The 14,655-nt window shown below is 39.5% G+C and overlaps 1 protein-coding gene across 2 annotated transcripts in view; it reads left to right on the forward strand.

Annotated features, from left to right (window-relative positions):
• The window catches only part of NUP210 (nucleoporin 210), a 68,882-nt gene extending 59,009 nt beyond the window's left edge, over positions 1-9,873 (forward strand). For both annotated transcript variants that reach the window (XM_040591231.1, XM_040591232.1), the window contains 8 exons: positions 149-285; positions 1,054-1,174; positions 2,486-2,632; positions 4,675-4,925; positions 5,516-5,735; positions 6,298-6,393; positions 6,565-6,648; positions 7,952-9,873. In XM_040591231.1, coding sequence (XP_040447165.1) covers positions 149-285; positions 1,054-1,174; positions 2,486-2,632; positions 4,675-4,925; positions 5,516-5,735; positions 6,298-6,393; positions 6,565-6,648; positions 7,952-8,052 — 1,157 coding nt within the window. In that variant the 3' untranslated portion in view covers positions 8,053-9,873. The remainder of the gene's footprint in view (positions 1-148; positions 286-1,053; positions 1,175-2,485; positions 2,633-4,674; positions 4,926-5,515; positions 5,736-6,297; positions 6,394-6,564; positions 6,649-7,951) is intronic.
• The last annotated feature ends 4,782 nt before the right edge of the window (positions 9,874-14,655 follow it).

Genomic DNA, 14,655 nt, shown 5'->3' on the forward strand with positions numbered 1-14,655 from the left:
CCCTAGAATCTAGTTTCTGTTAATTGGGAAGTATGTGTACCTGTGCTGCCCATGGAGTGGGTATGTCCATACAGGCACCAGTGTAATAATGAAATGCTTCAGTTAGCATAAATCCGTTGAACAGTGTCCAAATGGTGTGTTTTCTCAGGCCTGCCGGGCATATGGAGCTCCTCGTTAAGTAGTGTTCTTCAAATCGACTCCAAGACTGGCGTAGCCGTGGCAAGGGATTCTGGTGCAGTCACCATCTATTACGAGATTCCTGGATTACTTAAAACATACAGGGAGGTGAGGCACTGTTAAATCCTGCCAGAACTGCTGAAGTTATTTTGCTTCCGGTGGACCCTCACAAGAAACGTATTCTACCGTTGTTGTTATAAATACTTCAAAACATTCTCTTTAAAGGAAAAAGTATTAGAAATGCCAGTGGTTGGAAAGTATTTGGTATGTGTCTAAACACATCATGGTTTTTTTTAATAAAGTATGTTAAGGAGGAAAATTTAGCCAAATAGTTTCTATTTTTTGCCTATACTGTTCTTATAATGGTATGTTTTGATTCCTTTGCTTGGCTAATTGGTTTCCAGATGCTAAACAATTTTTGAGTGTGGCTGCTTTTATGAATGAAATTTTCCTGCAGAATGAGATGCTAACAAGAACTTTCTGAAGTATCATACCGTATTATTATGCATCACTGATCAGAACTACTCAAATTATTTTATCTGGTGTGTAGTTGCATTGTTGACACAGTTCACTGTATCAGCTTAACATAAACACTAGACATTGTTTTTAAATAAAATTTAGACATAGAGCTTTATGTCTATTCACTTACAGGGGCTGGGTAGAAAAAAAAATTACTAGCTTAAATTGCCTTGAAAGGCAGTTTGTAAAGTTGGAGAAATGTAGGATTTCTTACAAAGAGAAACACGACCTCTTGGAGTCTTCTCTTCTGTTATACATACAAGGATGTGTGCATTTCACAGTCAATCCGATCTGAATTTGCCTTAATTTTTATGTTATATGGAAGTATTTGCTAACAATGTACTTCATTTTTTTCAGATATTGATTAATATACCTCAGAGGACTACAGCAAGGCATGTAAGTGGAGTGAAAAGTTTACAAGGAGTTGAAGCCTCAAAAATAATAGTTTCAATTGGGGAAAGAAATAAAAATTTGCAAGGTATGATGAAAAAATAACTTTATGCTTATTGTTTATTACACATTTGTATATTCATGATAGGTGGCTTTGGTTTGTGTTACAGGGTTTTTTTGGAGGGGGACTGTAGAGGAATGAAGGCAGGTTAATTAGCATTGATAATATACAGCTGTGGGCTGGCTTCAGGGGTGGGAGGTTGGCTGATGTAGACAAGGTGCAGCTGTGGCTGGTTCTGTTAAGGGGTTGAGAGCCAATGGAGAGAGAGCAGCCGAGGAAGAGAGAGAAGGAAGAAGCAGAGAGAAGAGAGCCCGCCCTAGGTGAGGAGGGACAAGGAGAAGGCAGCAGAGGGTCTGTATGAAGAGTGTGCCGGTATGAGATGGTAAAAGACCTTGTTGCAGCCGGCTGGTTTGGAGAGTGCTGTGACAGGGGGGACATGACACGGGACGGGGTGGGGTACAAAAAAAACCCACCGTAGCTCAGTTATGGGTCTGTAAAGCTGGTGTAGCAAGTTCTCTATGAACCTCTAGAGCTTTTCCAGAATCCCAGCAGTGCTAGAAGAATCTTAGGGCCATGTTGCAGAGTTTGAAATGTGTTCTGGGGCGCTATTAAGATTTTGCAACTCATACAATTGATAGATAATAGAAATGTAATTTTTTATTATATCAAAAAACAGTTAATAGGTGCTCAGCTGGTTGCTTATATATTGAATTCCAGTTATGTTCTTGAAGTTACTGTTATTTCTCACGTATTATTTAAACACTGAGGGTGTTTAGTTACCATCCTTAAGTCTTTTACAGAAATTATCAGCAATTACAATCAATGGAAAGATCTAAGTGTTATATTGTGCCCTCTGTTTAATAAGCTGTATTTTATTTGATTATACTTCCTTCTAGTTTTTAGCTTAACACTTAGAACTTGTTCAGATAGTCTTTTATTGTGCCTTATGTAAATTATCTGACAAGAAGGTTTTTCGGTAGGCTAATACTGAAATATAAATCGAGACTCCCAGGATCATATAAGTTATTCAACAGACACATCTGAGCTGAAAACTCTGTCTAGTTCATTCTTTCCTGTAAATAAATAATTCCTGTCAAAAAAACCACCACAACATATAAAATTTTCATTTGCTGTCTCTTTGGGATTAGACCAGAGCTAGGACAGCTGTCTATGATTTCCAGCTCTTTTAAGATCATCCTAACCTTGTGAAACTATTTCAGAAGGTGGCAGAATAACCTGGTATTTCAAGATATGGTTTTGCTTTTAATTAATTAAAAGTTAATTAGTTATAATCTTCTTCTCTAATTAATTAGAAATATTTCTTTTTCTTCCCCTTAGGGGAGTGCTTGCCTGCTCAGATTGAAGCCATTACTGAATTACAACCACAGTCCATTATCAGTTGCCATCTAGATTTTAACAATGATGCATTTGATTTCCCAGCACGTCATATTTTTAGAGCAGAACCTGGATTTGATGCAGTTTCAGGTAAGGTGAGACAAGATGCCACACTCCAGGCAGACAATTTGAATTTTGCTGTAGTTTAGTCCAAAAGCCCTTTGACCCAGCTGATTTCCTTCTGAAGCCTCTGAGCTTTGCTGTGTAGGATCTCAGGCTTCAGAGTGTGGTTAGTATGTGCACTCTCCTTGTTTAACTCTAGGGTTTTCTACAAAAAAAATTTGTTTTGAGAGAAAGCCAGAAATCACAGGCAGCCCATTTCATACGTTTTTCAGAGTTGTAGTAGTAAGTCAAGAAGAAATGCAGAAGCATTATTTTACTGGGACGGGGGCACACAAACTTTGATATGGTTTTTTGACTGAAAATTTAGGTCCTAATTTTACACATTACTACTGATATATTTGTAAATACATAGACAATACAATGGTACCTTGAGACAGAAATGATACTGCAGAATGTAGACATAATATACTGGGGTTGCATACTTTAGAGCTAGCAGCTGCCATACTTTAGCTCAGGGGCCCTCAAACTACGGCCCACGGGCTGGATATGGCCCCCCAGGGTTCCCAGTCTGGCCCTCGGTATTTACAGAACCCCCCCGCCCCCCGCTGGGGGTTGGGGGGGAAGCCAAGCAGCCGCAGATGACTGCCTGCCACTTAATCCATGCGCCGGCCCCCTGTTTAAAAAGTTTGAGGACCCCTGCTTTAGCTGAACCATACAAAAAATAGATTGCCTTGTGTATAACAACTCAGAAAAAAAATATCAGGCCCTGTATTTGTTAAACTATGGAAGCAAAACACTTTATCCTTCAGCTAGTACAAATGAGCACTCATGTGACAGATACTGGGGATCTCTGCAGCTGTAAACATCTAGTGGCTCTTCTAGGTGTTTTCTTGCCATACATCAGGGCCTTTATCATATACTGAAATGCAGTGGAAGTTAAGACTAGGGATAAGAGAAGCAATCAGTTTTAATATCTGCATACTGAGGGTCTTTGGGTTTCACCAATCTATGCTCCTCAGTCAAATATTTTTTGTTTGATGTTGGCCTTTTAAAAGCCCTGCCACTGTAGTTACTGCAGTATTACTAACCTCAGTGATTAAAATGAGGGAAGTAGCATAAATGTGAAAATTGGGTGTTAATAATAAATTTTTAATTCTTTGTATTCTTCAGTTTCAACATTTTGGAATTTATCATGCTTTCAAACTTTTCTGCTCAACCTGAGTGCTGTAACTTCTTATGAAAGGTAGAATTCTTATGTATCCCCAAAACAACGTGGACTGGGACTTAAAAGGAGGGGAAATTACCAGATGCTGTAGAAATAGAAATAAAATTGTGGAAATCTACAACATGTGTTAGTTAATTATCTGTTAGATTAGCCCCTGCATGCATTGTAAAACACTGTTATACTTTGAATAATAGTGGCTGTCTCTTTTACTTCATTAGGGAAAGAAAATAAGGGGAAAACATGTACCCAGCAAGTTCTATTTGTTACTTATCCTTTGTATCTTCCATACTGGGGGATTTTTTTTTTTTACTATCTTTATTGCTAATAACAGACAAATAGGTCCCATGAGAGACTAGAAACATGGTGAATATCTAACCTTTTAAAGAAACTTTCATAAATAATAAACCATGTTTCCACAGAATTGATGATGACAATGGTAATTGACTGAAATTTTAACATTAGATGAAGAGAACATGAAATAGGATGTTAAATTTTGTTTTCTGTAAAGCCTTGCTATCAAGATTAGCATAAATGTTATATCCAAAGTGGAACTGAGCCTCACTGGCACATTAAAATAAAATATGACATGGAACTGTCATTTCAGTGTGTTTACCATTATGTTTAATTTGGGACAAGAAATATCTTCTGTTTTAGTACTGAGACGCCAATGGTTGGACCAGCAGACACGCTGTCCCATTCACCTATGCACTCCTGATCTTCTGGTTTGAATTCTACCACTATCTTTAGCCCTTCTCTAAAGATATCACAGAAATCTCACTCTGCATGGAGGAAGAAAACCCACAAAGATGAGCAATTCACAGTCAAACCGCTTTTGTTTCTACAGGACATTACACCTGTTCCATCACAATGCACAGGCTTACAGACAAGCAGCTGAAGCATCTCAGCATGAGCAGAACTGCACTCAGAGTTACAGCTTCAATCCAAGGCAGCCAATTCACTGGGGAGCAGATCAGCACTGAGGTGCCATTCAATCCTGGGTTTTATGCTGACCAAACAGAAATGCTTTTAAGCAACCATTACCCAAGCTCTGATGTGAAAATATTTGGTGCCATTGAAATTCTTGATACCTTAGAGGTGAGTGTATTGCTGGAAAGTCTCACAACCCAGTTGAAAGCATTTTGAATGGTTACATGCAACTTTCTAATCAAAGGCATTCTGTGCCTCCTTTACCATGTCAAGATTGCTCCTGAGATGATTTGGAAATACTCATCTTGGAATGTATTCCTTCTCAGTTTTCACTCTTGTTTTGGGGTAGTAGAAATGTGTCAGGCTCACCTGTGCACAAGCTGGGATTTGTTAACCCCAGAGCACAGGTGGGGAAGCAGAAAATCTTCCTGATCCCTAGCAGCACAGGTAGGTTCTTGCCCACTTACTTGTTTGCCCACAGTTCATGTAGCACAGTAAGGGGTGCTTTGATTGTTTTGCCTGTGTGGAGTTAGCCCACCCCCACAGAAATGGCTGTTTAATAGGGAAACCTTCACAATAAACAGGGGTCAGGTGCTGCTGGTGTCACTATAAAGTTACAACCAGATCTGACTCCTGCCAAGGGGTGAGTTGCTGTATGTTTCTGTGGAATAACGTATTTCTGACATGTGGCTTGGAAGATGGTTATGTTCTGTGCTTACTCGAGCAGTCTGTTTCAGGTTCTTTCTTTTCCTTGGCAGGTAAAATGTGGGTCACCAACAGTGAAAGTGTTTGAGAAAGAGAAATCCTACGGGCTGCCTAGTTATGTAGTCTACACTGTTAGTCTGTCTGATCCAAGAGTTTCAAGCCAGAGATCCTTATCAACCACTCTAACTGTCTCTAGTCCCATGACTGACCAGTCTATCACTATCCCAGTGACAGTGATTTACTCTGCTGACAGAACCAGTGCACCAGTGAGACGTAAGTTTATCTCTAGACTTCATACGCCAGAATAAACCTCTAACTTCCATTATGTTCATGAGCTTATAAAATTTGATGTATTAAAATCTGAGCTGGCAGGTAATATTTTCACTGACAGGTAAACTGCTCGTTGTGACCAGAAAACTTGAATACAGTTGCTCATTATGCGTGAAGCTGAATGTATTTTCCTTTTGGGTCAGCCCAAGATATTTTGTTGAAGTTGGCATAAATATCCCTGTGCTAAAGTATCTGAAAGAAATTTTGTTCTTTTTGCTCTGCTTTTGTTTACTCTCAAGCATGCCTTGTTATTTTGAAAACAGATTAGCATTTTGGGGCTGAGAAAGTAAAGAACATGCAGAAAATTATTGGCAGATGTTGAAGACTGCATTGGAAATAGTCATTAGAATCAAAGTTATATTATCTAAGTTGATTACACTTATTTGCTATAAATAAAAACCTTCTTTTGGCTTTTCATTTTGGGTTAAGAATGGGTAACCTTTAAAGCAGATTGGTGAAGATGCTCTTTTAACTCAATGTTGTCTCCTGTTAATCGATTTTACAGATGGAACCGGTCTGTTCCAGCACTTTCTTGATTCTTATCAAGTAATGTTCTTCACGCTTTTTGCACTATTAGCAGGGACAGCTGTTATGATTATAGGTAAGAGAATGAAAGATTGCAGAAGTATTTTTTCCCCACAACTTCTTAGAATGCATTAGCTGTAATAATACAAAGGAATAATTTCCTTTGTATCTTTCCATGTGAAATTATTTTGTTGTTTTATTGTTGATTTTGGGGTTTATTTGTTTGGTTTTTAACAATGTCTTGCAGCCTATCATGCAGTTTGTTCACCAAAAGAACAGCAGAGTCACCCAGCATTTGTCCCAAGGACACCTCCTCAACACAGCCAGAACAGTAAGCAGCTGTTACCTATTTATAAGTGCATTAATTGATTAGTCTAGCTATCGCATTGGAATTTAATGTAGGAAGGTAGGACTATGAGAAAGCTTGGGTACTGAAATGTATTACAACAAGCAGTGTGCCTGTTCCTAGGAAGTTTGTTCCCCCTGCCCCGCTCCCCAACCTCTCCTTTGCCCATTGGTAATTCTTTGGAAACTCCTAGCCAGCTTCAGCCGCACTGGAAACAAGGGCTAGAAGTGTAAGAATTCATCCAAATCACCAGATGGCTAGAGGAGAGAGATGCACAATTTTGTTCCTACTGAGGGAAAGTAAAGCAGAGTTCAGCTGCTTGGCACAAAGAGCTTGGCAGCAGTAGGCTGGTGAGTCAATCCATGTGACATCAGGTTAGCTGCAGCATGTGCTGCATCTCCTGTGCTGTCTGCATGCTGTGAGGTACTGTAGGCTGGGGCCAGGGGAGGTTTAGATCGGATATTAGAAAAAAATTCTTCACCGAAAAGGTTGTCAAACATTGGAATAGGCTGCCTAGGGAAGTGGTGGAGTATTTAAAAGGCATGTAGATGTGGCACTTAATGATCTGGTTTAGTGGTGGACTTTGCAGTGCTGGGTTAATGTTTGGGCTCGATGAACTTAAAGCTCTTTTTCAACCTAAACTTTCTATGAGTCTGTTCTAAGAGGACAAGGAAGGGCAAATGTTAGGGGTTAAAGGGCACAAGTCTGTAGAAGAAGGTTGTGTTGCTCAGGGAACAGTTTATTCCTTCACTGCTTTTGATCATGCAGTCATGTTTTATCTGTATTTTTTGACGTCATATTTATTCCCCATTTTATCTATTTGCAGTGTTGCAGAATCAAACTTATTCAGAAATACGCAAAAAAACACCCATTCACTTGGAGGATCTGTAATCAACCATGGGTATTAAGATAAAAATCACACGATTACAGATGTATTTAAGTTATGGTGAGCTGCAGTCCTGTTTGTAAAAACACATGCCTGATGCTTCAGATAAAATAAGGCAAATTCAAACTGCAAGTTTTTTGCTGAGGTGAAATGTGTGTGCTCCTCTCAGACTTAATCAGTTCTTCAATTAAACTCCTTAATAGGAAGTCTTATAAAATCTTGATGCTTTTAAGATGTCTTTTCAACAGGCAATAAGCTAGGAGGGTTATTTCACTTTGAATGGATCATTAGACTTGCTTGCCAGGTGTTCCAGCAGATGATCAACAGCAGTTATTTGTTTCCTTATTTCTTCCACCCTCCCGAGTATGATTGTGTTTTTTCTCCTTTTCCCCTGTGTTTTAGGTTTCCTTGTATCACCTGTACTTTCCTTCAGTCCTCAGTCCTCAAGCAGGAAAACAAGCCCATCATCCGCGCTCTGGAGCACTGATTATGGTTCACGTTAAAGACAGCAGGACTCTTGTTCAACTAGGCCAGGAAAATAGAACAAAATAAAAATCAGTGCCTTTAACAAGAGCAAGTTTAAGAACTTTCACAGTTTTGATATAATTTGAGTTATCTCTTGAATGTAACTAGCTTTTTTTTTTTTTTAATATTTAGAGCTCTTTGAATTTTTTTTGTCAGTGCTTCAGTTTTCTAAAACTTACTTTATGTGATGTTTTATGCTCAGTTGATGGCTGGACAAAAAGCCGTGTTTATGCTAAGCTAGCTTTCTTGCGCTCCAAGCAACTAGAAGTTATGTCTAAGTAATAGTGATAAAAATGTATTTACTTTTTTGTAAAGATAACTTTCTTTTTTATGAACTTTGTAAAAAAAGGGAAATGGAAAAACAGATGAAATATGAGCCAAAAATATGAAGGATTATATATTTTGTAGAACTAGTTTTTTATTTTGAGTTCCAAAGACTCAGGAATGTGCTGCACTGATAAGTGTTCTTATGTTTAGCCTTACAATGTGATTAATCATCATAATTTGCTGTTTTAACATTAGGAATGCTGGAACAACTGTGAATAATTTGAAGCTTTTTACAACAACAAAAAAACTAAAACCAAAACTTACTGTGTCTTCCTTTGGGTACAGCTGCAGTATTCCCTTCTTGTTACTGTAAGCACTTTTTTGAACTGGGAATGTGAACGCATGTGCCTTTGAAGAGGACCTTTCTTCTGGTAGTAAATACTTTTATTTGAAGGCAATTATCTTAACTGTGTTCTGATATAAATGTAATACATTTTCATAGGTCATTTCACACACGAAGTACCTGAAACTGAGCCTCCTTTTATTACCACTGGTCACCTGGTGCAGTGGAAAATGGCTTATGTCACACTCTAGGGTTAGTGACGTTTTCAGTTGATTCAATCTGCTTGTCCCTGGTGTATTTCTGTACAAACTGATACAGCCACACCCAGTACCTTCGTTTAAACTATACAGTAAGATATTACTGGTATGACCAGACTTTAGAATATTTGTACCGTAATATCTACTAATAAGTGCTTATTTTTAAGTCTGTAAAATACAATGAAGTGTCTAATGTGGGGTTTTTTTGATTGAGTTCTTGGTTTTCTTCTTGACTGAATAAGACGCATAAGTAAAAAACACATAATTCTGGGTACTTCAGAAAGTACTTTGCTAAACCAGGCAGTTGATCACTGTGTGCTTGGATGTATTTTAGTTTCTAAACAAGGTGGCTTGAACTTCTTTTCAACTTTTAAACAGATGAGAAGAAAAACTTTGTTGCAATTCTTAGTCCTGAAGTACTTGCCTGAGAATAATTGGGGGGAAGAAAGTATCTTAGTTGGAATCCTTTGTTTTGAGGATTATAATCATAATTACAGTAATTCTAATCCATAAACAGTATTTTGCAGCTATTGGATAAGGGCTTTGTTTACGTATGAGAAGTATCACAGTTTTAATTGTGAATAATGTTCTGCCTGTCTGAACTCTCCAAAGGACCATAATGAAAGTGAGTGCAATTGTTCTATTTCAAAGAGCAAAATATTTAATGCAAAATATGTTGTCTGAAGAACTGCGCAGGCAAGTAGTCAGAGGAATGGAATGCAGACACAGTGTATGGCATACAGTTTGGGTTTCATGCAGTATTACGAAAGGGTTACATTGCTACGTGCTATTATGTGGAGTCTTGTGTAACTTATTGGCTAGTTTTGGAGAATTTGTGCCTTACATGCTAGTACTACTTAAAATTGACAGTTTGGATGTAATTAGTTATTTGTATCTGTTATTTAATAAAGCTTTGTAAGATTCTTTTAGTATACTGTTGAACTTTCTTGTGTTTTGGCTGTTCAGAATTTAGCACTGGACTATATTATTTGTACTTGACCTCCTATGGCCCCTTGGTATTTGCAGCCATGATTTCACAGTCTGAATTTTCACTTCTGTTGACAACGTAATTTTTAAAATATTTTGACAATTTTTCACGTAGTGTTTGTTGTCATGGGCTTTTCCTGGTTTTCACTAAGAATCTTCAATTCCTGCTGAAGTCAGCAGTGGCTGAAGAAGCAGCTCTTAATTTTCCAGGTTTGTTCAGACTTCCCACTTAGTTAATTCGTTTTTTTCAGGAGCCATCTCATCTTGATTTCAGGGAGTAATGAAAGGGCTATGAATATCTCAGTGCTACTGTGATAAACATTTCACAAATGCTTAGAGGAAACTTTTACTCCCCTATTCCTTCTCTTTCCCATTCAGTCTAGCAGTCTGGCACTGAATGTCCTGAAAAACAAACTGCTTCAAATGGTGGGTGTACTTTTGCAAATGCCCACTGTTCATGTCACCTCTTTATGCAAGTAGTTGCCATCTCCTGGCATGCATCTTCATGAACTGTGATCTACTGCAAGCTAGAGCTAGAGGGGAGTTAAAGAAAAAAAAGCCACATGAAACAGGGAGCTGGCATGGTTCAGGAGCCAGCCTGCAGTGAGCAGTGACTGCTCTGTGGGTGGGATTTGGGGGTATAAATTTTTCTGAGCATGTGTCTGCCAATATAAAGACCATTTATATATTTTTAATTGCCTGAAATGAGGCCTTGGGTTTTTTGCATTTAATGCTGAGTTTTTCCTGTTTTCACTTACTACTTGTTCCTGACTGTTTGCTCCCCTAAGTGGGAGAAGGGATGCTGGGAGTTTGTGCATTGTAAGCATATTATACATCTTCTGTGAGTTGAATAGTATTTTTAAGTTGATCAGGTAACAAAACAACCAGTGCTGCGCTCAGACCCAGGCCTTGGTCCCTTCACGTTCGGCAGGAGCTTTGACTTTGCTCCTTAGTAGAAGCAGGATTTACTGCATGCCAGCAATGGCAAGTTCCATCACATTACGTTGGTTCTTGGACAAAAAGTTTTTAACGTGTTGACTGGAGCTTCATAAGCTATGAAAGAAGGAAACCCAGCCTGTGTGGCAGAACCTGTGTGTTGCTGAGAGTGCCTCTGTCAGACTGAGACCACGGGATCTGCTCGAGGAGCAGCCTTTCTTTCACAATTGCAAATATTAATGTTAAAAATCTGATTCCATGGCTTTTTTTTCCCCCCTAAGAAAATGGAAGCAAACGCTGAAAAAGAGGCCGTCCCTTGGCACAGCCGCTCCTGCTGCAGAGCGGTGGGATCTCAGCAGGCCCTGGGGGTGAGGGCTTTACTCCCCGACAGAACCGCATTGATCTACTTCAGTTTATCAAATCATCACTGCTGTAATTTATGCCACAGTTTAAACTTCATATTTTATGTACTTCTGTATAAATGTGTTTTCTGTAATGTAATAATTCGTAAGTTGCTCAAACTGCACTTCTTTTAAAAAGTTCTAGTGGAAGAGGAAAAAAAGTGTGGAGATGTGGAGTGTTGCGAACTTGAGTGAGGGAAATCATCTGAAAGGTACGGTTGTGCTCAGCAGTTAGCATCCACAAGGATCAGGAAAGAAAAGGAAATGTTATCTTTGGGATTTCAGGATAATTTCATTTAGTTAAATGTGGCGTCTGTGCAGAGGAGGGGAATTCATCCCTGAAGGGGAAGGAGATGTCACGCTAACAGAACAGGCAGTGTTGCTGAATTATGGTTGGCAGGTGTTCAGGTGCTTGGAAGGAGGGAAGCATTTGGGAAACATTCCATAATAATAATATTATACTGAATCAAACTAAATACTGAATAATAATATTATGAGTACTCATTAGAATTATAGAGTACTACTGCCATTTCTGAAATAGCTTTCTCTACTAATTAAAGTTAGCCCCAGGTCTCCTGTTGTCTCTGAGGCAGAACAACCGAATGAAAATCTCTGTCAATCTCGGGCTTTTTGGTAAAGTGGCTTAGATTGCTCTCCTGGCTGCTGGCACCAGGTCACAGCTAACTGGCAGGATGCTTACTTGCTTTCACCAAAGTCCTCCTGAAAATGGGATTGGTTATAACTTGTGTAGTTCCCTCGTGTCGTTCCTGTGAACTGGAGGGGAAGTAAGGGGGGAAATGGTGACTGCCACAAGTGCAAACAGAAGTGTTGTTGAAGCAGTGTCCAGTCACAGCAGGGTGTGCACAGCGGCACGAGGCACAGGTGGTCCCTCCGCTGGGCGAGAGGTAAAGAGCCTGTCTGCTCTTCTAGGTTGTCTTGCTGCATCCAGGAAATTCCTGCCTGTCCGCAGCCATGTTGCAAGGAAATAATTAGATTAGCCAGACTAGGTTAATATTAGTCTTCAAGCCAACCTACTTTCTAATGTAACAACCCCAACGCAGCATAATCACCTCGCCATCTCCCCCCTTAAAAAGCAAGGCAGATAATGAATAAAACATTGGGCCCGCCTTTTCAGTTAAGGGCTCTTTCTGACAGGAGCATGGGAGTGTTGTGTGGTGCTTAAGGAGAAGGCTTTGCTAGCAGCACCTTTGCAGACTTCTGTTCTTCCTATGAAAATATAGGGCTTACAGGTGTTAATCAAGTCGCTGCTAATCACTCATTTACTTTAAAGATAAAGGCATTCTGGAATGAATGCCAAGGGAAGAATCGAGGAAAAAGAATTTATTTTTTTTTTAAAAAAGTGGGTCGTGAAAGTAAAGTCTTGCATCATGTTGTTTGAGGAAGAAATTAGCAGCCCGGGAGCAGAGGGGGCCTTCTGCTATACCAGTGCAACAACCAGGTGTACGTAGCTACCCATAGGTACTTAAAACCCCCAGAAGGTTAATTGTTAGCTGAAACAGTAAGTGTGCAGGTTGCACAAATAAACGTTGCTTTCGTGAGTGGAGAATTACATCTTCGAGTAAGTCACTGCTAAGGGGGCTTGTTTGTAAGCACAGCCCTGCGCTCACGCTGCTGGGGGGCAGCTTCTCTTGAAGCTTGCAAAATGGAAAAAGAGAATGGGAAACTAACTTTTCTCCTGGATTTGTATCTATCATCATTGCATTTGAGCTGTGAATTTACCAACAATAAGCCATTTTCCATATCTTCCCTCGTACCACTTGTCCTTTCTATCTTCAGAGCTATTTTTGTCACAGGTACTGTGCTTACCACTGCAGGTGGCCTGCTCCAGAGCGCTTTGTATTAATAAACTGTTTCCTGCAATTCATAACATCTTCACAATTCAGCACAGCATCTTGTTTCTCTGTTTAGCGTGCTGTCTCCATTTCAGTGCTTGGGGGTCTGTTTTGCCATAATTACGAAACAGATTGCAAGATGCAGTTGCTGTTTTCCGTTTAGCAGACGTTGTGTACATGTTTATAATTCACCCAATCACTCATTTTTTTCCTGAGTTCTCTCTTCTTAGATGCCGTGTTATGTTTTAAAGCCCTATTTCCATTCTGCTTAGTCCAAAGGACTATTTTATGCCTCTTAATTTTGCACTTAGCCTAAATAAATTTATTGTCAAGATGTTGTGCTTATGGATATGTCAGTGTCACTGCTGTGACCATTTATTAATTTTTTTAGTTTAATTCCGGTTTTCGTATGGGGAGTAGTTTTTTACTGAGCAAATGCAAGGCAATGCGAAGTTGCCTTAATTTCATTCACCTTCTGTGTTAGAACTCCATTTCTTCTAGGAGTTATTCTCATTGCTGACAACCACCTTCCAGTGCAGAGAGTGAAAAAAAAATCTTTAATGGTACATAGCTTTATTTCCACATATAGACTGAACCAATCCAGATGTTCCAGCAGGTACAGTAGTGGCCCGGTGCCTGTATGTATCTCTGCATCCGGAACATGTTAATGGCAAACATCGATACCAAACAAGAGCCTGATTTGCTTTTGCTGGTTGTCTTTCTTGGCCAGCTTCCTAGTAAGTGGCTGCTTCGCATACACCAGGTATCCTAATACCATCCCCCAAAAAGGCCCAGGATTTTAAGAAAGCATTTCTTCTGCATCATCCTTCACAAAGCAAAAGAGACACACCTCGACAGAGTGTGATTTTTTTTTTTTTTTTTTACCCCATTTGTGCCAGGGAGTTCACCCAACTCCTGTAGTTTGGCTGCTGTTCAGCTTCTGCTGCACTGTCATCAGACTGAGTCTGTTTTGAAACCTGACCTGGAATATCCAAATGTGGACTCGGATTATGGACAGCGCTTCTAATGTTGCTGATACTGTGCAGTGCTTTGGATTTTCTAGGGAAAGCAGCAGAAGGAATAAAGGAAATACAAAGTGGGTTGAAAGTAGCAGAAACAGAATATAGACAAGAAATCTATAAGCTACTTGAATTCTAAGTCATGTCTATTTCTGTCAAGGCTGAATTTTGACCAGCGAGGGGGGAGCTAAGAAAGATTAAAACATTAAGAGGAAATGTAATGAACAATTAGGTGAAGGAATTGACTCATCTATCCTTATGTTCATAGAGAATCAGAGGCAGTAAGTTTGGATTTAAAGGAGAAAAGGCTTTAAAGCAAGAATTACGACAGGCATGGCAGGAAGAATAGTTCTTTGAATGTTGCTTTTGGCAGAGTCCGAGAAGAGGCAGCATGTGGCCTTGACCTGGAGTTCAGTGATAGATCTGAACAGCAGCAATTTCCAAAGGAATGTCCCAATGTGGAAGACATTTGAGCTGAGGAACAGTTCATTTGCTTTCTAAAGCCCTGATCAATGCCT

Source organism: Falco naumanni, chromosome 4 (genome assembly GCF_017639655.2).
Source record: "Falco naumanni isolate bFalNau1 chromosome 4, bFalNau1.pat, whole genome shotgun sequence".
NCBI classification, from domain to species: Eukaryota; Metazoa; Chordata; class Aves; order Falconiformes; family Falconidae; genus Falco; species Falco naumanni.